Below are 26,004 nucleotides of genomic sequence, written 5' to 3' on the forward strand. Positions count from 1 at the left end.
CATACATGGGATTACATAAAATAATAACCACATTCCTAGAATTATTAATTTCTACCTGTGACCTATTCCTAATCGTTGTAATTGTATTCGAGTTCTTCGCAAGTACCCTAACCATGGCTCTACATCTATGGGATTACATAAAACTCAAGATAATAGAAATAACCGTAAAGCCGTCTATCCCAACATAGTGCCATGTCGTATTCAACCGGTTAATTTTCCGATCACGTGCATCTGCGCGCCATCTTCATATTACTCGATAATATGGTTAGAAAATGGTTAAAAAAAAGAAAAAAAAAGTGGTTGAAAGATTCGAATTGGGACATGGAACTTCGCTATCAACGAAATGTATATATAGGCGTTCTCCCAACCTTATCTCATTTACATAAACTTGGAGAATGGATTTTAAAAATAATTTTTATAATTATTTATTTTATTTATTTAAATAAAAATTTAAAAATATTGATATATAAATAAAAGTAAAATTTAGATACATTTGATAGTTAAGAACGTTAGATAATTTAATATGTTTAATTAAATTATCATTTAATAATTTTTAATTATCAACTTATATAAAAATAACTAAATATGAGTTATTACTATAAATACATATTTTTATTTTTTAATTAATCTTTTAAAAAAATTACAAATAATTTCATTTATATGTAGAAAAATAAACTTCACTTTGGTAATTAATCAGTAATTATATGGTGAGTAATTAATCAGTAATTGTATCGTGAGGAATAATTTATATTTTATTCTGAGACAAATAATATAGTATAATAATAAAAATATATAAATATATACATAATTACTCAACGTTTTTTTTTTTGTCAAAATTCTAGTGGGACAAGTGTTCCTCTACTGTGCTTGGTCCCTTCCGGACCTAACTTATTCAGATATTAAAATCAAAATAATCATATTACATATACATTAAAAACTAATTATTTATATAAAATAATATATATTAAAATATAAAATATATTAAAAATAAATTAAATATTATATAAATACATAATAACTTATTTAATAATTAATTTTTTTCGTGTATTTAATAATTTTTTAACTAAAATATCACCTTATATTAGCCAAATTATATCATATTTCTTTGACTTATATTATTCTACTTTTTCAGTGAATCCACCAATAATAAGATGTATACACTTTAGGCTGCTCTATGTTTAAGTAAATGTCACTAACATACTAAAGTAAACTGTTCCATGAATTCTAAATTATTGTCTATAAATATCATCTCACATCCAAAATTTTTAAGATAATAATAAGAAAAGAGAAATAAATAAAAGCAAGAAGCAAAAAATTTAAAGAGAAGTGAGAGATGAAAAAAGAATAATGAATTATGGGTGAATTAAATGGTAAAAACTTAAATACAGAATATTAATATACAGAGTTTACATATATTAGGATTGTAACATTTTTTTCTTTTAAATATTTTTATACCATGACACTTACCATATGTGTTATGTTGGAACTTCTATTTTTACTCTTTTTATATTTATTTTGTATCAGAATAAATCCTGAATCAAACATGTAAAAATGAAATAATTCTAACAAAGTGCCTTCCAAAATCAAAGATTCTGCGGCTGATTTCAGTCCTGCACAATTCAGACGAATGTAATAGAAACCAAAATTTTCAACCATGTAAAGAATTAAATAGATAAACAACGGTAGAAAGAGCAGTAACTAGTAAAATAGCCACACCATGCATATTATATACACCCACTAATGATGCTCATAATTTATGATCACGTCTTAGATATTACAAAATTCTGTTCAAATCTACAGAGTTGAGTGACGAAACGATGGAAAAAGCACCATATGAGAGAGACTCTGAAAGGAGAGAAAAAAAGATAGTTGAGAGATGAAAAGTTTCATTACCTTTATTATATCTATTATCCATATACATCCTAACCTTAATAAATATACTTTATTTAACGATCTATATACATCATATATACATCAGAGTACCTCAGGAGTACCTAAAGAGTACTTAATTAACAAAATAAAATATTATTTAATATATAATCTTAATTACGGATATATTAATTACAAAGGTGACCTATGGTCTAATTGCTTGAGCTCCAAGGCAGTGTATTCTGATTGAAACATGATCAGTGATGGATGACATATGACACCACCACCATTCCATAATTCTAGCGAGCATATAACTTAGTAATGGTAAACTCTTGAACTGATATACCTGTTGATTCATTTGTTCCCTTTAAAATATACTCCTCTGACTGTTTATCCGCAACTCGAGGACTTTTGGCTCTGCTTCCCGCGAAAAATGCAGGTTCCATTGGTACTGGAAGACTCAGAGATGAGCTATTAAGCATCAATACAATGGAAGCCATGGTTGGTCTCTCAACTAAATTCTCTTGAACACACAGCAAACCAATGTGAATGCATCTCAATATTTCATTTTCTGCACTGTTGCTTAGTGATGGATCTATAATATTTGCAGCTCTGCCCTCCATCCAACTTCTCCATGCCTGCAACAATATAATTTCTTCATGAATGTCTATGAACACATAATCTTTTAAAATATACTCTACTTTTGACAGAAATGAAGATGTCATGTAACAGTGACAAAGATAAACTTACAAAGGTTAGGGGTAACTCCTCTAAAGTATCTCCGCGGCGTGTGCAATTGTGTTTTTGGCCGCTCACGATTTCAAGAACTAGGACGCCAAAACTAAAGACATCTGACTTGACTGAAAATTGTCCGTACATAGCGTATTCGGGCGCCATATATCCACTACATAAAAATATTTCAAACATAAATGTTAACTTTTTGTTTTGGTTGCTAAGGCCAATGATACGAAGAAAAAAACTTGAGTGTATTCTAATACTTACTATGTACCAACAATTTTACTGGTTTTTCCTTGATTTTGGTCTACAATAAATAATCGTGCCAATCCAAAATCTGATAGTTTAGCATTCATCTCTTCATCTAAAAGAATATTGCTTGGTTTTAGGTCTCGGTGTATAATACGTGTCTTACAATCCTCATGAAGATAAAGCAGGGCTCGTGCAACACCTTCAATGATTTTGAATCTATTTATCCAATCCAATTGTCTGCACTTGGTTGGATCTACATAATCACCAGAGACCATAGTTGATCGTGAGCTTAGCTTTATCTTTGTAGTTTAATATTTGTATAGTTGTATTGAAATAAAATTGATGAGTAATAGGCTAATCAGGAACCTACCAAATAGGAAGTAATCAAGGCTTTTATTGGGAACAAATTCATAGATAAGTAACCTTTCACTTCCTTTCAAGCAAAAACCAAGAAGCTTAACCAAATTTTGGTGTTGAAGCTCAGCTAATAACTGCACTTCATTCCTGAATTCCATCTCTCCTTGGCCTGAGTCCTTCGATAACCTCTTCACAGCAATCATTTGTCCATTGGAGAGCTTTCCCTGAGAATATATCATACTATGTTTTGACCAAATAAAAAATAAAATAAAAAGAAATGATATCTATTGAAGTGAAATAGCGGTATTTTACCTTATAAACAGATCCAAATCCACCTTCTCCTAATTTATTAGAATATGAGAAATCCTCTGTAGCAACTCGTATGGTATCAAAGGTGAACTGTAATGATTCATCAGCTATGATTTCTTCATTCGATTCATCAGCTTCACAATTGAAACAAGGATAACTAGTGAGTTACACTTACATCTCTTAAGGTAGAACTAGAATAGAAAGACTATTGAATTCCCCTGTTTTTTCTTTTCTTCCCTTACAACAAACAATGATTGAGTAATTAATGCATGGAATCATTCTGAGATTTGATGGAAACAATTCGGTTGACACAGTGTTGCCACTTCAAATTTTAGAAGCATATGCATCACAAAATTAAGCAAAGAAGTCAACACTCAACACTCAACACTTACTTTGAAAATTTTTTCTTAAATAGACGTACACATAACTGAGCACCAAAATAGAAGCAGCAGCGGCAGCAACAGCAACAACAACTATGATGACGATGATGACGGTGGTTCGTGATGTATTGCTACCTTTTCCTGCACAAATCAGCTTCCTTGGTTAGATATTCCATGACTTAAATACACAAAGAAGAAAAGTGAAACAAACATGATGTTTGAGGCTTCTTTACCTGGAGCGTTTGACGGTGAGAATGCATCAATGGTAGACGTCAAGAAAGGGTAGATTTCATATCTAATGTTACAACTGGGTTTGATAACCCTAGCACCTCTCCTACCATTACAACAACCTTGAATTTCCGAAAATGCCCCAAACAGGCAATCGTCGCACTGTTGCCGAGACAAATCAGGTGTGCACTGTGCAAGGCCAAATATGCCTTTGTAGCTCTGAATTCCAGAAGTCACGTTTTGGAAGGCATACTTACGACGATAGTCACCTCCAGAAGCTTCGATTCTGAGCTTGTCCATCAAGGTGTTGAGTGATTTGTTGAACTGATTGAACTCTTTGGAAGAAATGAAGTAGGGATTCCACAAAGAGAATTGTGGATGATCCGCAACTCTTCCGAGCATGGAAAGGTTGGAGTACCGAAGCATGCAGTATTCGTACCAACCAACGGCTTGGTAGTTGGGACATATCTGAGTGAGAAGGAGTCTGGAATCATTGAGGCAGCTTCGGCAATCGTTGAGGTTGACGTCTCCTCTGCACATGCCAATAGCGTAGGCTGTGTCAGTGTTGTGGCCGAAGAAGGAAGTGTAGAAGCCGTAGTCGATTTGTGTGTTGGAAGTGAGATTGGTTAAGAGGATGTTGAGGTTGTTGAGGTAGGTGGTGCTGGCTGGGTTGTTGGCGGTGATGCAGCTGTAGTTCAAGAAACTTGGCACTGCGGAGGCCACAGTGAAGAGGAGGAGGAGGAAACTGAGAGAAGGTGTGATCATTGTGTTGCGTTGGGGAATGTTTGGGATTGGGAGTGAGAGTAAGATACATAGTGGATTCAGATACAAAGTTTGTATTGTATATAGAGATTGCGTTAGTGAATCTGGACTACTTTCTGCTTGCTCTTTTTCATAGTCAAACATTCTTGTATCTTCCTTTCTTTCTCTTTAATGACGTCATTTGATATTTTTATCCAATTTTAAATGTGTACAATTGGATTCAGTTACCAATGAGTTAAAATAATATAATTTGTTCGTACTCAGTTAAAAAATTACTAATTCGAGTCTTTCTATTTTTTATTAAAAAAAAATTGGAATCAGTTACGTTGAAATCATTAGTCATTTGAAATGCTATGCGGGTAAGTAAGTTTATAAAACTTTAATTTCGACATCTTACTAGTTTTTACAGGCACTATACACGTCCATTTGAATTAATAGGGTAAAACACTTAACAAATAGAATAGCATTCAATATTAGATGAATGTTCCAAAATCAAATACCTTACATGTAGGTCTAAATTCAATGTTCATTACTCTTTGTAAATTTAAACTATTAAATTCGATTTATCACATTTTATATAAATAGAATAAAATAAATTTGATTTACTATTATTTTTAACTAAAATACTTCTTTTTAAATTATCATTATTATCTTTATCAATTATGACAGATTTCATATTATTGTCATTTCACAGTACATCTTTAACGATATCTAATTTTCTATCCTCTTCTGAAATTGAAACCATAATAGAAATACTACTCATCGCAATAATAAGCTGTCTGAAAAATCAATTATCACCTATTTTGCTCTTGTCATCGCCATTGAGATTAGCTGCAAAAAAATGGATGTCACAAAATTGTTTCGGAAGTATTGACAGACACATAAATGAAGAGCTATTAATAGACATTGAACTAGATTCTTTTGGTATTGTTATTGTCTTATTGAAGATTCTAATTCGATCCTCTTGAATTAGAGACTAATCTCTAAACTTGTCGAATAACTCATGGATCCTCACTTAGAAAAATTGATTACCACGGTGAAACAAAATTTACAAATTTTTGTCACCGGCTATTACAAAGAAGTCATACTTCACACTATCTCGTACAATAAAAATCAAAATTCTATCAAATAACTTTTCCACCCGTTTCATGCCATGCAATTCTAATTTTTTTTATTATAATATTCTGAAACTCAACAAAATTCATAGAAAGTTTGATAATATAAAAACATTCAATGGATCTTTATCAATAAATTTTATTTTCTCTCATATTTTTTTTCTTAATTGTACTTCTGTAGTATACAAAAATTAAAAAATCTCTTCACTAGCCATTGTAAATACCACTCTAATAAAAATTTAGTGTTCTGTTCATATTTATATACCTTAAACTCGTACTCTAGATCAAATTAATTTAAATCGATTTGTGTTGGCTCATTGGGTTAAGTAAATCGAATCTATTATGCTCGATCTACTTAGTCTTAATGTTGTATAGTAAATCAAAATAATTGACTTTAAATATCGTTTTCTTATAAATTAAATTTGTTTCATTTAATTTATTATTAATGCATGTAAATCAAATCTATTTTATTCGATTTATATAAAAAAAATTTAAACCGAACTTAATAAGTCAATTTATATGGAGTGAGTATTAAATTCAGACATGCATATAAAGTATTTGATTTTAGGAGATTAATATAATATTAAATAACATTCTATTTGTTTAAGAGCTTTACCCTGAATTAGTATACCATGTTGAAAAGTGTTTTTTAAGTGTTGGTTATATATTGAAAAAAAAAAATAGTTAGCTTCTACAAGTATTTCTTAAATCCAAATTTTACTGAAACTAATCACAGAAAAAAAATGACCAACTCCATTGTTCCTACATTTTAATGTTGTTAGTTATTACGTCTAAAATTTCACTGGCAAAGATTAAAAAAAAAATTATAAAAAAGATCAATAAGTGAATAATTAATATTCAAAACATAATTAAATGATTTAATTTATACGCATTATAAATATGAGAAAAATGTGTAATGAAGTATCTTTTTACAAATTAAATATATGAAATAATAATAAATATAAGATTTATTAAAATAGTAAATATTTTATATTTTAAATTTTTTAATTAAGAAATTTTGAATACAATGCTTTTTAATTAATAGTATTTTTATAAATTTTATGTGTGTGTGAATTTCTCTTATATTTCCACTACATATATAATGGAAATAGATATGGTAGATAAAAATATTTTACACAAATATCTATTTATTTAAGCTTTATTAGTATTTAAATGGTTATCTTAAATGTAAATTAATACGGTGATGATTATTAGAGCAAATTAAAATAGCTTTCAAATGATTGCATTCATATATATATATATTATAGTTTAATAACCTGTTTCAAATATTTCAAATATTTTATATTATTAATGATGTGATCAGATTATTAGTGATAATAGTTTAACCTTTTTTTTCGTATACGTAGAAGTGATTTTATTCTTTAACCCATATTTATTAAAAGTTGTAAATTCTTTTTTTTACTTTCACTTTTTCACATTGTACTCAAAAATTTTTTTATATATATACTAATTATGTCCTTTATTATTTATATATTTATTATTTATTTTATAATATTTTTTTAATATTTTCTCATATATATTATTATTTTTTGTTTAAATAAATTTTTTAACTGTTATTGTTATTTTTTGTATGAAATATTTTTTAATTTTGTATTATGATTTTATTAATTTTATTAAAGTAAAGAGTACTAAGAATATTAAAAAAATTTTAAATATATTTAAATATTTAAAATAAAATTATAAAATAATATAAAATAATTATTTAAATTTATGTTTTTTATAATTTTTTATTTAAAAATAATTTTAAATAATGTAATCCAATTTTTTATAATTTATCTTAAATAAAAATTACTAAATATAAATTATGTTAATACCAACTCATTTTTAATTAAAATCAATTTTATAAACTTAATTTTATATAATTTTTATTTACAAATAATAATCCAAAAACACATTAAATAGCTCAATGGCAATGCAAAACGATGACTAAGTTTTTGGCTTTATTTTATTCCTTTTAGAAAAGAAAGATATCGATTAATTGAAACCGCCTTGGCCCTTGTCACTAGACAAGTTTAAAAGACAAAAATGTGCCAAATTTATCAACATGTCAACGTGACTTACCTTAATTTCACCATTTCTGATACATAGACCCATAATTAATGGTAAGATTGATGACAGAAATTATTTTTAATATAAATATAAAAGTATTATTTTAATTGAATATTAACATTTAAAGTGTATTATAATTTATAAATGTGTAAAAAATATGTTTAATATGCATTTTGTATGTTATCAAAATAATGATACGTGTTCTATACTATAAAACCCGATATCATAGGCCGATGAGCACATTAAATTTTTATTTGGGTGCTATTATTTTAATAAAAAAAATTTAAAATATATTTTTTATTTTTTTTAATGTGTTTAACAAATTTTTAATAGTAAAAATAAAAGTACTAAAAAATAAAAAATATCTTTTTTAAAAAACTACAATTTATATCTTTTTTTTAAAAGATATTTTTTTTAAAAAAATATATTTTTTACCTAATAAATAAACAAAAATATACTTTTATATTATTATACTTAAACATAATTAATAAATATTTTTTTTGCATGAAATATCCAAACATAAAATTACTTTTACTTTTTTATAAGATCTTTTAAAAAAATAACTCAAAAAAGATTTAAAAAAAAAATCATCCAAATAATTACTTTTACTTTTTTATAAGATCTTTTAAAAAAATAACTCAAAAAAAATTTTAAAAAAAAAATCATCCAAATAAGCCCTAAATTATTCATGTAGTTGGGAGCCTTCACAGACATAATAACGCAACGATCAGGATGCGTTCTACCACTGAGCCAAAAGTGAGAAAAATCTCAGCTTTGTCTCTTTCACTCCCGTACGACGAAAAAAGAAATAACTCCTGTCAACTTCTTCTGATATAGGATCATAAGATCATATTCTCTTTTTTTTTTCGCCCCCCGAACGAAGAAAAAAAAAATAGCTCTTATCAACTTGTTTTAATATAGGATAATAAGTTCATGAACTTAGTTTTACTTTGCCTTTAAAAAACTAAAGAAAATTTCCATCTCCAAATATTTTGGATACTCATTGACATTCGTCGGGGATACGCGTGTTTTCTGTGTTCAACTCTATCTTAATAAAAAATTAAAAAAATTTTTCGGATATATTTAGACACCCATGATCCCTTAGATGAGTATGAGGAGACTATAACATTTGAGTTATAATTCATTGGCGAGTTTAAAAAATAATATATATTATTAATTATTAAAACAAAACATATTTTAAATACTTTATATAATTAAAAAAAGACACTAAAAATAATAAACAAATTAATTTATATTTTAATATCAATAAAATACTAAAATATGATTATAATTTATTTAAAAAATACTTTATATTTTATATATATGCCGTGTTCTAGTCAGTGGCGGATCCAGAAATTTTATAAGAGGAGAGCTAAATTAAATACAAAATAAATTAAAATATAACATAATAAAAAATTAACAAAATATAATTTATAGTATATAGATCAAAATTAATAATTATATTATATAAAATTTAACATTCAACTACATACTTTAAGATTTTGGTATTTTTGAATTTGGTCTGTGATAGTTCATATAACTAAAATCATCAGTTTACCATCTGAAATAAATTTTAAAGCATTTTTTTAACATATATAATCATATAATATGCTAAAAGTTCGTCTTTCATATTATTTTAAAGTATTATTTTAATAATTTTTATTGTTTAAAAAATCTATTCAATTGTTACTGTAGTCATAAAAAGAGTCAAAACAAGATTTTTTTTATAATTATTACTTTTTACATTAATCAAACCTATATTTTTTAATAACTTTTTAATTATTTATATATTTATACGCTTTTATTATTTTTTAAACTTATTTGTTAATTGTTACTAATATATTATAATATATATTAAACTTATTTTTTATACATATTAAATTACTAATATGTAAATTTCTTTTAGTGTCTAATATACAAAAATATATTTAATCAATAATAATATATATATTAATTATGTAATAATAATAAACTAATAGTACTCATTTTAAAAAAAAAATTGGGGCGACCTCCCTTGAATTGCCTATGGTTGCTTTCGTGTCCTATGTTGTATCATGAAGACACCACATCCAACTTAAAACCTTAAGATAATAAGTTAAATTAATTGATCTCTCATCTTATAAACTCTTCATTCTTCCTTATTTTCTTTGATATAGGACTAATTTCATACACTTCTCACACTTGCAACCTTAACAATTTCACCGTCAAGTGTAAGCTTTCACATCTCCCCCTCTTTGTAACTCCTCCACCACGAATATTCGTCCATCACACCGTCGCAAAACACCGCGGGACACGCCGCTCGGACCATCTTTGCCGGGAAGACTTTCGATACTTCACCTTGAATACTCCTTAAAACCACCAGAATGATTAACCATTGGCGGAGCTTGAAATTTTTTTTAGAGGGGCCAAAAATCTTAATAAAAATTATATAATAATATTTATATTAAAATAAAATTTATAACTATAATTATTTTATTTTTAAATTTATTATTAATATCTAGGATTATATATGGTTAAGATTAACAAAAAATAATTCTGATTTTGATTAATAAAAAAATTTATTTAGGTTAATAAGTTAATTTGATTTTAAATAAAAAATTAATTTAAAAAAAATCAGTTTTTACATGAAAAAATTAGTTTTTGCACATAAAAATTTATTTTATTTAAAAAATTAATTTTTTATCTAAAAACTAATTTTTTAAAAAAAATTGATTTTTTATTTAAATTATATAAAATCAATTATAACTTATAAATTATTTTTTAACATTTTAAAAAATTAATTTTACTTTTGAAAATATTTATCTCTCAAAAGTCTCAAGAGTAATTATTTTTATTATTATTTATATTACAGATTAAATAATATAATAGAACAAAATAAAATCTTAAATTTCTAATAAAATAAAAATATTAAAATTATTAATGTAAATAGTGTTATACTATAATGGCATTAAATTTGTAAAGTTAATTTAAAAATAAAATAATAACTTTTTATTAATAACTTATATTACTATTAGTTATATTATAATTTTTATTATTCTAAAAATAAAATAATGCATGAAACTATATGAGAAGCTAAATATAATTTAGTGTTAATTCTATAATGATATTTAATTTGTAACGTTGCTTTAAAAATATGTCATGTGTTGTTGATTTAAAGATATGCTATTTGTTATGTCAAATAGAATAGAATAAAAAGTTTGAAAGAATGGTGAAAATAGACATAAAATTCAGATACATAAGTTAAAAGTATATCAATTTAATCAAACAAGCTAATTTATTTTCTTTAAAGTAGAATTACTAATATTTTTACAAAAATTTTGCGTCATGCCCCCTTACCCACACAAAGCTCTGCCATTGCGATTAACCATAGGCTCTGATACCATTTTATTGGGAAAACTCCACAAATGTTCAAACAAAAACCTGTCTAACCGCGGAAGCACCAAAAATAATTTTTTCACAACCTGTGCGATTAAATAGGCAATATCAAATATACTCCAAACAACAAATATAATAGTAGAAATTAAATAATCAGACACCAGAATTTTAATTTTTGTCATTATATTTGCTACTTAAAGTATTTTTGGTATTGTCTACTTAATCGCATAAGTTGTGAAAAAATTATTTTTGATATTTCTGCGGTTAAAACAGATTTTTGTTTGAATTTTTATTGAGTTTTTCCACGTATCAATATCCGTATATCACAGATTTTATATAACTATCTATTTATAAAATTTATTCACTTATAATTATACTAAATAATTTTATTTTTAATAAAAATATCGATATTTTTTTCATATAAAAAAAACTAGCTGATTAATGATGGCCTTAAAAATATAAAAAAAAGTGAGTAAGATTCAAATGAGAGAGACACAATACCGTCGTTGACCTGGTACTGGTGGAGACTTTGTCACAGCTAGTCTTGACATATAGTTAGCTTAAAATTGTGGCTGTTATAAAATTACTACATATTGCTTAGATTAATGAATCTGCTAACCTTAAACCATTGGATCCAGATGCAATGCCCGTTAATGGTATCTTCTTGTTTCTCTGACTTTCTCTCGTGATCTTACATTCTTACTCCACCAACATAGAGACACGCGTTGGCAAACATGAAACACATTAATAACAAATTTTAATCTATTTGGCAACAACAGAGCCCCATGATATTTTTGTGTTGCAAGATTTACACAATAAATTAAGGAATTATATAAAATCATTAAATCATTTAGCAGTGGTCTTCCACTTTAATATAAACTTGGTTATTTATTTTGTCTGTATGTAACTGTCACTTACGTACATCTCATTAAGGTTTGTTCTATAAAATGTTTCCACGTTCACTAGGTATACAACATAATCAAACATAGGCGTTTCCGCGTTTGTGGAATTGGAAAACCGTGGGAAGGTGTTAGGAATTGAACTTAGTACTTAGTAGTGATTATGGAATCTGGAAATTCACTTATTACTATTTAATTGTTAATCTTAATCAATAATTCATAGAGTTTCTTAGTTTAACAAAACATGAAAAAGAAGAGGGGTAGCAATAGAATGAAACGCGTAGGTAGAATACGTTAAGATGGCTTAGAATGTTAAAATAGAAGATTGAGGGAGATGAGGGAAGGAACAGAGACTAGTTCTAAGTCATTTTTTAGTTAGAATGTAACAAATAGTTTAACAAAGAAAACAATAACGTATTCTTTATTTCCATCTAATAACCTTTGAAATTGGGAGGGTCAAAACAAGAAAAGGGAAGACTAATAATTAAGCACTAGTTTCCTGCTCTAGTATATCCTTTAAATTCTATCTATGAAATAATCTACAAGTGTATTAGACGATGAGTAAATGATAATTTTTTATTATAAAAAATTTTAATATAGATAATTATAACCATAAAAGATATAAATCAACTTGATATGGTTAGATTAGTATAACAAATTTATCCATAAAATTCGACAAAATTACTCAACGAAATACTCAACATTTACATCTTTTATAAATAAAAATGATAATTTATCCTAAACCAAAATATACATTATCAATTAAATCTTTGATAATTAAAATATTATTTTTTAAAATCTTAAACTCTAAACATATAAGGTTGAGGACTAATCTGTCACTTACACTAACTAAAGGTTCCATCACTATCCAATTATAACTGGGATTCGAACTTAGGATGTGACTTCTACGAGGCCAACATATTGGCCATTGGTGCAATACCTCTGCCACATTACGAACTTGTCTAAGTTTACAAAGAAAGGGAGATATGTCATGGTCAGTTAGATTATTTTTTGGTGGGCCTAAGGCCTCTAGGTTTTTACCTTGTTTAATTTTAACAAAAACAATGATATTGAATTTCTCATGGTATAATAATTCACTATTAATATACACCAAAAAAAAAAATTCATATTAATTGTAGCATTATCTTACCCTATAAAAATAGTGATATTGAAAATTGGGCTGAGGTTTCAGAGATGAATATGAAAAGGATTAGGAGAGAGAATCATCACCAACATTATTGAATTCTTCTATCCATTATCAAGTGCTTCAATTCATGGATTAATGTTGGTACCACCAAAGTATTCTAGCTTCATTACTTTCTTTTCATAGATGAGCTAACGTGTAACAATAAAATCAATTCATAAGTCAACTCGAGACTTCATTTTTTCTTCCATTTCTAACGAAAATGGAACAGTAAAATGAAATGAGTATGAGTTAACCAAAATGATTGAATTCAAAACTTGCATTACAAGAAACATAGACAGCAAACTGAACCACTTGATAGCACATTAATAAGACGAGCAATGCTAGGGGGCCAGTAACTTTTGGGATTGATAGCCATCAATGATGATTTAATGGTGTGAGATTGGTGTGAGATTTCATCCAATGACTCACCTTTCTCTGCTGGTTACATGATGACCAAAATTTAATAAAATTGTTGGCCCCTAGACTTTTCTTAATAAGACCATTGAACTTGAAACCACAACCTCCGAGTAACAGAACATGAAACAAATAAAAAACAATGTTGAGTTTGGAAGAACACAAAACAAGACCCAACATAGAGAATCTAACGAGGATGGAGCTCAGTAAACGAAGCCTCATTTGCGCCTGATGCTGCTTGCAGAGCATAGTTTCTTGATTCACCTAATCTGCTGCTATTTGATAAATCTCCGGAATTATTCGTAATAACATATGCTGCTCTTGAAGGCATTGGAAGAGCGAGGGAGTCGCTATTAAGCATCACTACAACCGTAGCCATGGTTGGTCTATCAGCTAAATTCTCTTGAACGCATAACAATCCGATATGGATGCATCTCATTATTTGATATCCGAATCTACTATTCAATGTGGGATCTACAATATCAGAGGCTGAGTCAGAACCTTCCCTCCATTTTCTCCATGTCTGCAAGGTTTTTGTCAATACAAACAAGGATATTTATTTTTCTTTTCTTTTAAGGTTAAGCAATTGGTACTTAAAAGATAGGAGTCTTACAAAGCTTATTAGATGTTCTACATACTCGCCGTTATGGATGTCTCCATTTTTGTGTCCGCTCACTATCTCAAGAAGTAGTACTCCGAAACTAAAAACATCTGACTTTATTGAAAATTGTCCATGCAATGCATATTCTGGTGCCATATATCCACTCAACACAATTATAAACTCAGTTGAAGTTTTCTATTACTCTTGTTGCTGAGGGTATATATTGATTAGGAAATTAAAATTTATTTGTTTTTATGTATATCATAGTACTTACTAGGTTCCAACTATTCTAACTGTATTTTCTTGAGTTTGATTCTCAACAAACAATCTCGCCATGCCAAAGTCTGCGATCTTTGGGTTCATTTGCTCATCTAAAAGTATGTTACTTGCTTTTAGATCACGATGGATAATACGCAGTTGAGAATCCTCGTGTAGATAAAGAAGACCTTGAGCGATTCCGACTATAATTTTATTGCTCATCTAAAAGTATGTTACTTGCTCAATAATGTTAACAATATTTTTTTACTCTTCTTAAGAGATATAAATATAACAGAAATGCTGAGTAGCCAAGAAGAAGTTCTAAGTTACCAAATATGAAGTAATCAAGGCTTTTATTGGGAAGAAACTCGTAGACCAGTATCCTCTCTCCTGTTTCCAAACAAAAGCCAAGTAGCCTAACTAAATTTCGATGTTGAAGTTTTGCTACCAATAGCAGCTCATTCTTAAATTCTATATCTCCTTGGTCAGAATTTCTAGACAATCTTTTGACCGCAACCTCTTTGCCATTTGGTAGCCTACCCTGAAAATATTCAAGAGTTTTGGTACTCAAACATAGTACTATTTGTTTTGATAAGGAAGCTATAACTGAGCCCAATCTTAGCTTTATCTACCTTATAGACAAGTCCAAATCCACCTTCTCCAAGCTTATTTTCAATTGAGAAGTTATTTGTAGCGTCCATGATGGTTTGAAAGTGGAATTGTAATGTTTCAATAGGTTCAATTTCATAGTCAGCTTCTGATGCACCTTGACCTGGGTAGGAATAGTAATAAGAATTATGAGAATTACAATCTAATACTTTGTTTGTCTATGTATTGTTGATGAGGTTAATTAGTGAACAATCCAATGCCACATTGTGGGCATCACTTATTATTATTTAGACTTACTTTCAGAATACTTGGTTGGCTTCTTCTTCTTCCTTTTGAAGTAGATGCAGACAAAGGTGATGAACAGCACAATAACAAGGGAGACGACAGGCACAACTATGGCAGTCACAGTTGCTGATGATGAGTTGTTCTTTCCTGCAAAATCCAACTTATCATACAATTGCGAAACAATTTATTCCAAAAGCTTAAAATGGTAGTTAGAGCCATATAAATTGTTATATGTCTCACACTGAAGAACACATTCTATTAGATTGCATTGCATATAACTAAGCTAAAACGAATTTAGAAACCTTGTTTGGGCGTAGCAGTGGCAGTAGGGGATGATGGAGCAGGAGAAAGAGATGGTTGAGGTGGCAGAACGCTTAGAGAATCAAAGTAAAGCTGTGTGTCATATCTAAGATTACAACTGGGGGTAAAAATTCTTGCACGTATCTTTCCATTGCAGCAAGTTGGGATGTGGGAGATTCCTTCAGTCAAGCATTCATTGCATTCTAGCTCTGACAAATCATTAGTGCACTTTACATGAGCATACACGGTTTGAAATCCTGCCCCTACTTTGGCTTCTCCTGCAGAAAACTTGATCAGAGATTCACCAGAAATTGCAGCAGCTTTGCTTCTTAGGCTTTGCATCAAGTCTGCAGCAACTTGGTTGAACTCATTCGCATCATTTACATTCTTTTTGTTATGTATCTCCCACCGATTGGAGTCCATGATCCCAAATATGGACCGGTTCGAGTAGCGCAACATGCAGTAATCATACCACCCTGTTGCCTCCTTCTGGTTTGGACAAACCTTTGGCAGAAGGATTCTTGAATCGTTCAAACAGCTAAGGCAATCTTCTTTTGTAACATCTCCTCTGCACATCCAAATCAGGTTAACTTTGTCTGTGTTTTGTCCATTGGAGAGATTGTAGAAACGGTAGTCATTGGTAGTTCCTATGATAGAAGAGAGGTTGGACAAGAGGGTATTGAGGTTTGAACTGTAGGTACTGTTAGCTGTGTAGTTACCATTGTTGTCCTTACAGACATAGTGAACAAAATCTGGTTGAGAGGTGGCTAGAGACGTGAAGATGACAAGGACAGAAAGAAGTAAGAACAAGTTTTCAGAAGCTACGGCCATGGCAGCCATCGTTTATGACCATGAATCAAATGTAACATTGAAGGTTCAGCTAAGTTTGACATAGGAATAGAGGTTCTGTTCTTTTAGATTTATAATATCAACTTTCCGTCTTCTATCTTGTTTTTCACACAGCAATGAACTTTCAAGTAAGGTAGTTACTCCAATGAAGATTTAATGATTATCATTATGTAAAGATACATTATTTTAACCATAGATGATAGATTGTAGGGTTTGATTTTATTTGAAGTAAAAGTGTTACCTTTATTTAAAGTGTTACTAAATAAATAAGTTACACTTTTTAAACAAAGATCATCATGAAAAGATATTTTTAACATCTTCATAGGAGTAGTTGCTTTCAAGTAATCAGTCACATCTACTTGTGGGAACCGGGAAGCTTGAAAAAATTAAAGGGAAATGGTTTAACGAAAAGTGGAATCTTTCGATTTATTTATTACAAAAATATTATTCGTACACCAAGTTAGTAAATAAAATATTAATGTATTTATATATAAATATATGTGTATTTTAATTTATTTTTAATAAGTATTTATATTTCAATATGTATTTTATACTTTAAACAAACTTTAATGACTAATTTTAATGTATATATATCATAATCTAAAAGAGAAATTACTTAATTTGAGCGCATCTTATTTTTTTTTAAGGTGGTACCGTGGTATAACTTAGTTTCTTTTTGTATTATGACTTAGATTTTTTTTCGTTCTGATATTTATTTGTTTATTTAATACTTTAAATATTAATATTATTATCTTTAATAAATATAATTGAGTTACAAAAATTATTTTATAATTTATTTTATTCATTTTTGTTATTTATTTTTTATTTATTTATAATATATTATTATTTATAATCTATCTATCCATCTATATTTTATAAAAAGAGAAAATAAAGTGGTTTGAAAATCATTTTCAAACTTGTATAAAGCATATTTTTTCTCATTTTTTTATAAAATTAGTATTTAGTGTTATTTTTTTTATATTCTTTTACTCGTTAATTTTATATAAATTACATGCTCTATATATTTAATATAATTTAATTCGTCATCTTTTTTTATATTCACTCCTTTTTATATTTATTTATATTTTTTTTATTGTCTCACATAATCACATCCTTTTACTTTTTTTTTATTCTTACTAATATTTTGCAACACAAGCTTATTTGAAAAATTTAATTCATCATCTCCTTTCTATTTACTTCATCTTATGTTTGCTATATAAATGACATTCACTTTACACCTCTTTTTTATCTCTTCTTATATATATCTTTTCTTATATACATCATCTCCTCTTAGCGTCGGTCATGGTTTATTTTAGGCTGTGATATATTAAGAAAAGATCATTAAATAATAATTTAATACATTTTGTTTACATAAAAGTCAGTTATATTTTAAATTATCAACAAGTTATATAATAATGTTACATCTTTTTTTATAACCTACGAATAGAATCGGGTACTCCCGGGTTAAGAACGGATAGGGTTAGGGTTGGGATATTTTTAACCCGAGTAGAATATGGTTAAATTTATATAAAAATTTCAATATACAGATAGAATTAGAGTTGGATCCAAACCTTATCCTATCATACCAATTGTCACCCCAATGGACCAATGGATGAGCGAACGTGTGATAATAAAATCAATTCACAATAAGTTTAAGACTAACCATATCTCCAACGTTGCATGAAGTATGCAGAAAAAGGAATAAAATGAAATGAGTATGAGTTAACTATCATGGCCGAACCAAGTCATGATTGACGCTTAAGGGACAAGTCCCTCAGCAAGCCAAATGACCAAATTTTTAGAAAAACGGACAGAATCTTTTTTGTTTCTAAGACCTTACCAACATAAATATTAACTCCATGTATCAATAATAAACATTCATTTCCAAAGACAACAACAACAACATATCCCAATCATATCCACAACTAAATATATCCAAAATACGCATCATATATAACCAACAGTTTAAGTCTTACATAACCAAATTATAATTACTATCTAAACAGTTAAAGATTCAAAATAATATAACCAACACAAGGATCCTGCCTGTGGTATATGGAGCATTGACATAATCTAGATTTTGAGCAAAGGTTCCATTACATAATTACTTAGCCCTTAAAAAGAAGAAGGGCTCACTGAAATAACTAAGATCTACTAAGGGGCAAGTGGAATAGAACCTGGAAGGATACCTGTATCTGAAAAATATAGGAATATAATAGGGTGAGTTTTGCAACTCAGTGAGCAAACCTTATATCTATAACCCACACGAGACCATACAAGTTTTACCATGAAAATTATATTTCTTTCCAAAGATGAGGAATTCATATTAATCAATTATGCAAACAATAGATAAATAATTAAGCGGAATGAACTGAAATGGAGTTCTCATTCTAGAAGTAAAATCAAATCAAATCAAATATTACACACTTGGGGGCGGCTCCACCTCTAAGGGTAGCCCTTTACTCTAGTGTGCCCGTACGGTATAACAGATCCAACGTGTAGCCTACACGTTAGGCTAGCAACGCCCCTGCTAGCTGAAGTCTGAGTCAGATGCATATAGGTTAACGTCATAACTGCCGTTAACTATGGTTTTATAGTCAGAGTCTCCTAAACCAATCCGAACCAAATCACATATAACAATTTCTAATACTTGTAACATATTACTAAATTTCATAAAAATAGAGTATATATAAGAATGCATATAAAAAATTTAATTAAAGTTTAACAAATACAAATAAGAAAATAAGTATGTAGGGAATATATAAATATCGTCCCGTGTGTATCTTTTTAAAATTATGAGCTTTTGAGAAATCAATTTCCATTTCAATTATTCAAAAATCACAACAATCAAATAATTTCAAATGCTAAAAATAATCATTTAATTTAAATATTAATAATAGTATATTTAAAAACAATTATAGACATAATATCCACTCACAACTTGATTCTAAGAAACTAGAAGCAACTCTGAGCGCGTCAACGAGCTACCAAATGATGTCCAATAACTCTACAATTCTAGAAATATGACAATAATGATATTTGTGAGCTACTAATATTGTCAATTAACATAATTTTATTCACTTTGATAAAAGCCCATAATTTCCTAATCTTAATAATCCTAATTCGGATTTTGCTATATCCACATGTATAGAGATGACAAAAATTAGAGATATAGTTAATTATTGAGTCAAAGAGTTACCTTGAAGCCTCAATAATAACTGAAACTCAAAAGTTGAATGTTTCCTTTATTCATTAAGATGAACTCTTTTATTTAGGATTGTGAAAACTAAAATTTCTCTTTGGTTATAAATGATGTATTAAAATGGAGATAAAATAGAAGGATAAAATGAAATTTAGTGTGTTGTGGTTGAAATAAGAATTTTTGAAATGAAGAAGATAAGGTAGAAGAGAAGATGAAGGGAATGAGAGGGTTTGTTGTTTCTTGTATGAAAGAATGAAAAAAAGAAACGAGAGATAGAGAGGGATAGGGAGCTCGAGAGAGTTCAGGATAGGGGTGTGCATGGCCTGGCCCGGCCTGAAGACCCGGTTCGGCCCCGAACACTTTAGAGACTATTTTGGTGTGATTTCATCGGGTCTAGGGTTGGATAAGGGTCTCAAAAATAGACCCGGTCATTATTTCGGGTCGGGTCCAGGTCATGGCTCGTGTCACCCGAAGTCGGCCCGGTGACTCGATCATCATACCCAATTAATATTTTGTGTTATTAGTGATAGATGATGGCTATTCTTATGTGCAATTTAAGTATTGTAAACCTTAATATTTTGTGTTATTAGTTATTATAAAAACTATAAGTTAATGTTTTATGTTTAAAATGCATAAGATTTTAGACTAATGCATAATATCGTGTTATTTATATTGATTTAAATATTTGGTGTTATTAGACAATATTAGTATTGATTATGGTTATGCTTTAATTTTAGAGAAGAGTTGGTTCTTATTATATTTTTCTAAGTGAATTTTACCATGTCAAATAATGGTTGGTGTCTTAGAAATTTGGATATTTTCACATTCTAGCTTATAAGAATGTATCAAGATAATGTAATGTTAACGGCTCGGTTTTCACTCGGTTTTTATCCGGTATAATTGTGGCCCGAAAGTGTATAGGTTTCATCGGGTCTAATAAATAGACCCGGTATATATTTCGGGTCGGGTCTGGGTCACATCAAACCCGGTTTCATCCGGCCATGCACACCCCTAGTTCAGGAAGAGAAAAAAGGAGATTAAGTGGGGCATGTGCCCCCCACGTGCTACTCTCTCTCTCTCTCTTTTCTTTGTTTTTTTTGGTTACTAGTTACTACATTAAGCAAAATTATTGAATTCAAAACTTGCATTACAAGAAATAGAGACAACAGTCACCAGACCAGCAGAGCCACAACCTCCGAGTAACAGAACATGAAACAAATAAAAAGTAATATTGAGTTTGGAAGAACACAAAACAGGACCCAACGTAGAGAATCTAACGAGGATGAGGATCAGTAATCGAAGCCTCATTTGCTCCTGATGATGTTTGCAGAGCATAGTTTCCTGATTCACCTAATCTTCTTCCATTCGATAAATCTCCGGCATTATTCATAGTAACATATGCTGCTTTTGAAGGGATGGGAAGAATGACCGATTCACTATTAAGCATCATTACAACCGTAGCCATGGTTGGTCTATCAGCTACATTTTCTTGAACACATAACAATCCAATATGGATGCATCTCGTTATTTCATTTCTGAATCTACTACTCTCCAATGTTTGATCTACAATATCTGAGACTGAGTCAGACCCTTCCATCCATTTTTTCCAAGTCTGCAAGGTTTTAGACAATAAAAGCAAGGTTATTTATTTTTCTTTTATCTTTTCTTCAAATGTAAAATATTATGGACTATTTTAAAGTTAAGAAATTGTTACTTAAAAGATAGGAGTCTTACAAAGCTTATTAGATGTTCAACGTACTCGCCATTATGAATGTCTCCATTTTTGTGTCCGCTCACTATCTCAAGAAGTAGTACACCAAAACTAAAAACATCTGACTTTATTGAAAATTGTCCATGCAATGCATATTCTGGTGCCATATATCCACTGCATGTCAACACAATTATAAACCCAGTTAGATTGAGATAGCATAAAGTTTTCTTTTACTCTTGTTGCTGAGGGTAATATAGTAATTAGAAAAATTTATTTGCTCTTAGGTATATCATAGTACTTACTGAGTTCCAACAACTCTAAGTGTGTTTCCTCGAGTTTGATTCTCAACAAACAACCTTGCCATACCAAAATCTGATATCTTTGCATTCATTTTCTCATCTAAGAGTATGTTACTTGCTTTTAGATCACGATGGATAATACGCAATTGAGAATCCTCGTGTAGATAAAGAAGACCTCGAGCGATTCCTTCTATAATCTTATAGCGTCCTTCCCAATCCAAAAGTAAACGCTTGACTGGATCTGCATAATATTTCAATAATGTTAATAATATTTCTTTATTCTTTTTAAGAGATATGAAAGTAACAGAAAGACAGAGTAGCCAAGAGGAAATTCTAAGTTACCAAATATGAAGTAATCAAGGCTTTTATTGGGAAGAAACTCGTAGACCAGTATCCTCTCTCCTATTTCCAAACAAAAGCCAAGTAGCCTTGCTAAATTTCGATGTTGAAGCTTTGCTACCAATAGCAGCTCATTCTTGAATTCTATATCTCCTTGGTCAGAATTCCTTGACAATCTTTTGATAGCAACCTCTTCGCCATTTGGTAGTCTACCCTGAAAATATACAAGAGTTTTTGTACTCAAACATAGTACTATTTGTTTTGATAGAGGCTATAACTAAGCTCAATCTGAGCTTTATCTACCTTGTAGACAATTCCAAATCCACCTTCTCCAAGCTTATTTGCAACTGAGAAGTTATTCGTAGCGTCCATGATGGTTTGAAAGTCGAATTGTAATGTCTCAATAGGTTCAATTTCACAGTCAGCTTCTGATTCACCTTGAGCTGGGTAAGAATAGTAAGAAGAATTATGAGAATGAAAAAATCTAATCAATTAGGTGAATTCAAGTACTAATTAGTTTGTTGTCTATATATTGTTGATGAAGTTAAGTAGTGAACAACTCAATACCACATTGTAGGCACCACTTATTATTATTTAGACTTACTTTCAAAATACTTGGTTGGTTTCTTCTTCCTTCTGAAATAGATGCAGACAAAGGTTATGAGCAGCAGAATAATAAGGGAGACGACCGGCACAACTATGGCAATCACAGTTGTTGATGATAAGTTGCTCTTTCCTGCAAAATCCAATGTTTTAATGAAACCATCTATTTAAAAAGTTCAAGCAGTTAGATAGAACACATGAATTGTTATATATCTAACACAGCTTTTAAATAGAGCCACATAAATAGATAGATATCTAACACTATAAATTTAGAAACCTTGTTTGAGCGTAGCAGTGGCAGTAGTGGATGATGGAGCAGGAGATAGAGATGGTTGAGGTGACAGAACGCTTAGAGAATCAAAGTAAAGCTGTGTGTCATATCTAAGATTACAACTGGGGGTAAAAATTCTTACACGTTTCTTTCCATTACAGCAAGTTGGGATGTAGGAGATTCCTCCAGACAAGCAATCATTGCATTCTAGCTCTGACAAATCATTAGTGCACTGTACATGAGCATACACGGTTTGAAATCCTGCCCCTACTTTGGCTTCCCCTGCATCAAACTTGATCAGAGATTCACCAGAAATTGCAGCAGCTTTGCTTCTTAGATTTTGCATCAAGTCTGCAGCAACTTGGTTGAACTCATTCACATCACTTACATTCCCATTGTTATGTATCTCCCACAGAGTGGAGTCCATGATCCCAAATATGGACCGGTTCGAGTAGCGTAACATGCAGTAATCATACCACCCTGTTGCCTCCTTCCGGTTTGGACAAACATTTGGCAGAAGGATTCTTGAATCGTTCAAACAGCTAAGGCAATCTTCTTTAGTAACATCTCCTCTGCACATCCAGATGAGGTTAACTTTGTCTGTGGTTTTGCCATTGGAGACATTGTAGAATTGGTAGTTGTTGCTGGTTCCAATGATAGAAGAGAGGTTGGACAAAAGGGTATTGAGGTTTGAACTGTAGGTACTGTTAGCTGTGTAGTTACCATTGTTGTCTTTACAGAGATAGTGTACAAAATCTGGTAGAGAGGTGGCTAGAGACGTGAAGATGACAAGGACAGAAAGAAGTAAGAGCAAGTTTTCGGAAGCTATGGTCATGGTAGCCATTGTTTATGACCTTCATGAAACAAATGGAAAATTGAAGGAATGGAGGTTCCGTTCTTTTTCATTTATAATATCAACTTTCTGTCAACTTGTTCTTTGAAACAGCAATGAACTTTCCAATTATTATTAATTTAGAGGAATGCTAAGACCAGTAATTTTGGTGTTTTGTAATCATCAATTGGTCATCAATAGTGTTTTTAATGGTGTGAGATTACATCTAATGGTAGAAAATCACTCACTTTTATTGTGATCGTTAAGTACTGGCCAGAAAACACAAAAATTGTTGCCCCTAGACTTTTCCATTAATTTAAGTAGCATCCACTTGTGGAAAGCTTGAGAAAATTAAAGGAAGTGGAGATATATTGAGATGGTTCAATGGAAAGTGGAATTAAATTAATTGAATTATTGATATGAATAGGAAAACTCTAAGAAAGGGATGAAATAAGCCAATTCATGATTGATGCAAGTTGGTTAAAAGTTAAAACAGTAACCTCGTGGCAAGTGCAACCGCCGAAGGGGAGGACAAGTTTGACCAAGTCAATAAAAGAAATCACAACTACATTATTGTTAAATATTATATATTTAAATTTTTTTATTAACTAAATCTGATTAAATTCGTCTAGCATAACAAAAATCAGTTATGACTAATATTATTCTCAATCTTATTGTTTAATTTTATTAGATTTAGTTCATAAAAAGACTTAGATATATAATATTACTCTTTATTATTTGATATATTTAATTGTTCTTGCACGTGATGGGTCCAGACTGAATCATATGATTCATATTTATCGAGGATGTATGCTACTGATTAAGGCTTCATTTGTTGATGCTTCAATAGAGTTAACTTTGTGCTCAATTGATGCTGTTTCCCCATAACGCCACTCTGAAAATTGGATGTTTGATGAACATCTATTCTTCGTAAAAAAAGCAGGCTGCATGGGAACTGGCAGATAGAAGGACTGGTTGCCAAGCATAAATCTGATATTAAACAGTTTGATTTGTGTGAATTAAACAGTTTAGCTAACCCAATTTTAGGGTTCATATATGTGTCCAAAAGAATATTATTAGATTTGAGATCACGGTGAATAATTCCCTCATAGATAAAAAAGACCTTATGCAATTCGTTCAATTATTTTTTTTTTATGACAAATACACAGAATCAACTTTTAAGTTTTAAGTAACTAACATTAACCAACTCTTAGTAAACCTTCCAAACAACACAAGCATGAAACCATTAACCATCTAATGATTCTACGCCCCCAACAGCTGTTTAATTTGACACCCAAGTCAACTCATGCCGGAATCAGACCTTTGTTTACCAAAATTTTGTTTGAAATTTCCACTCTTCTTGTTTTCTTCTTTTTTTTTTGGTGAACATTCTTCTTCTCCTTTTCTTTGACTAGGCGTACAAAATTATGTAAGAAAAAATAAAATTAAATGTAATTTTATGTATCAGACAAATTCTCCATTTTAAATATTTCGACTTTTCTTTATATTAATGATAATGCAACTGACAAAAGTCTCAAACACTATAATTAAACTAGAATGAGACTCGCGCAATATGCGGAGAAGTAGATTATTTATACTATATAGTATATTTTAATAAATATTATATTAAAAATATTTTAGAGAACATATTATAAATAGATTTTAAATTTATTTATTTTTAAAAAAGACATAGGTTATTTATATATATATATATATATATATTTTTTTTTTTTACCAAAGATAGGAGATTCGAACCCGCAACCTCTTAATTGAGTATGAGGAGACGATTTGGATTACGAAATAGGAGTCGTTAGGCTAAATATTAACAAAAGTAAATTACAGCAATTATTGTGAAGATCATGTAGAACAATAATTAACTACATGAACGTCCTTC

The 26,004-nt window shown here is 29.7% G+C and overlaps 3 protein-coding genes across 4 annotated transcripts; all 3 read right to left on the reverse strand.

Moving 5' to 3' along the window:
* Nucleotides 1-1,869: 1,869 nt before the first annotated feature.
* LOC107616503 (cysteine-rich receptor-like protein kinase 7) lies at nucleotides 1,870-5,056 on the reverse strand. Its single transcript, XM_016318451.3, has 7 exons — nucleotides 4,136-5,056; nucleotides 3,915-4,043; nucleotides 3,526-3,656; nucleotides 3,227-3,437; nucleotides 2,872-3,109; nucleotides 2,620-2,773; nucleotides 1,870-2,507 (listed from the first exon to the last, which is right to left on the reverse strand). Exons 1-7 carry the CDS (start codon nucleotides 5,034-5,036, stop codon nucleotides 2,169-2,171), a joined length of 2,103 nt encoding a protein of 700 aa, XP_016173937.3. The 5' UTR covers nucleotides 5,037-5,056; the 3' UTR covers nucleotides 1,870-2,168.
* Nucleotides 5,057-14,138: 9,082 nt separating this feature from the next.
* LOC107616127 (cysteine-rich receptor-like protein kinase 26) lies at nucleotides 14,139-16,844 on the reverse strand. The gene is made up of 7 exons (XM_088499589.1): nucleotides 16,007-16,844; nucleotides 15,717-15,851; nucleotides 15,443-15,582; nucleotides 15,112-15,351; nucleotides 14,827-15,032; nucleotides 14,565-14,715; nucleotides 14,139-14,474 (listed from the first exon to the last, which is right to left on the reverse strand). The coding sequence occupies exons 1-7, from the start codon at nucleotides 16,842-16,844 to the stop codon at nucleotides 14,139-14,141; spliced, it is 2,046 nt and encodes a 681-aa protein (XP_088355715.1).
* Nucleotides 16,845-21,181: 4,337 nt separating this feature from the next.
* LOC107616126 (cysteine-rich receptor-like protein kinase 29) lies at nucleotides 21,182-24,158 on the reverse strand. 2 transcript variants are annotated; one of them, XM_088498265.1, is made up of 7 exons: nucleotides 23,285-24,158; nucleotides 23,009-23,140; nucleotides 22,708-22,847; nucleotides 22,408-22,618; nucleotides 22,069-22,306; nucleotides 21,815-21,940; nucleotides 21,182-21,667 (listed from the first exon to the last, which is right to left on the reverse strand). In XM_088498265.1, exons 1-7 carry the CDS (start codon nucleotides 24,120-24,122, stop codon nucleotides 21,619-21,621), a joined length of 1,734 nt encoding a protein of 577 aa, XP_088354391.1. In that variant the 5' UTR covers nucleotides 24,123-24,158; the 3' UTR covers nucleotides 21,182-21,618. The 2 variants fall into 2 exon arrangements, with proteins under 2 accessions (XP_088354391.1, XP_020966839.1); XM_021111180.2 differs by having other exon boundaries at nucleotides 21,790-21,940.
* Nucleotides 24,159-26,004: the final 1,846 nt, after the last annotated feature.

This window comes from Arachis ipaensis, chromosome B9 (assembly GCF_059453495.1).
Source record: "Arachis ipaensis isolate K30076 ecotype BB chromosome B9, ASM5945349v1, whole genome shotgun sequence".
In the NCBI taxonomy this organism is placed as follows: domain Eukaryota; kingdom Viridiplantae; phylum Streptophyta; class Magnoliopsida; order Fabales; family Fabaceae; genus Arachis; species Arachis ipaensis.

Coding starts and splice junctions, on each gene's coding strand:
- LOC107616503 (XM_016318451.3), bottom strand. CDS start 5,036: ATGTTTGACTATGAAAAAGAGCAAGCAGAAAGTAGTCCAGATTCACTA. Junction 3,438..3,525: donor GATTTGGATCTGTTTATAAG/GTAAAATACCGC, acceptor ATATATTCTCAG/GGAAAGCTCTCCAATGGACA. Junction 2,774..2,871: donor AGTAAAATTGTTGGTACATA/GTAAGTATTAGA, acceptor ATTTTTATGTAG/TGGATATATGGCGCCCGAAT.
- LOC107616127 (XM_088499589.1), bottom strand. CDS start 16,844: ATGGCTGCCATGGCCGTAGCTTCTGAAAACTTGTTCTTACTTCTTTCT. Junction 15,583..15,716: donor GCCAACCAAGTATTCTGAAA/GTAAGTCTAAAT, acceptor ATTCCTACCCAG/GTCAAGGTGCATCAGAAGCT. Junction 14,716..14,826: donor GTTAGAATAGTTGGAACCTA/GTAAGTACTATG, acceptor AATTGTGTTGAG/TGGATATATGGCACCAGAAT.
- LOC107616126 (XM_021111180.2), bottom strand. CDS start 24,122: ATGGCTACCATGACCATAGCTTCCGAAAACTTGCTCTTACTTCTTTCT. Junction 22,307..22,407: donor CCTTGATTACTTCATATTTG/GTAACTTAGAAT, acceptor AATATTATGCAG/ATCCAGTCAAGCGTTTACTT. Junction 21,668..21,789: donor TTGAACATCTAATAAGCTTT/GTAAGACTCCTA, acceptor AAAACCTTGCAG/ACTTGGAAAAAATGGATGGA.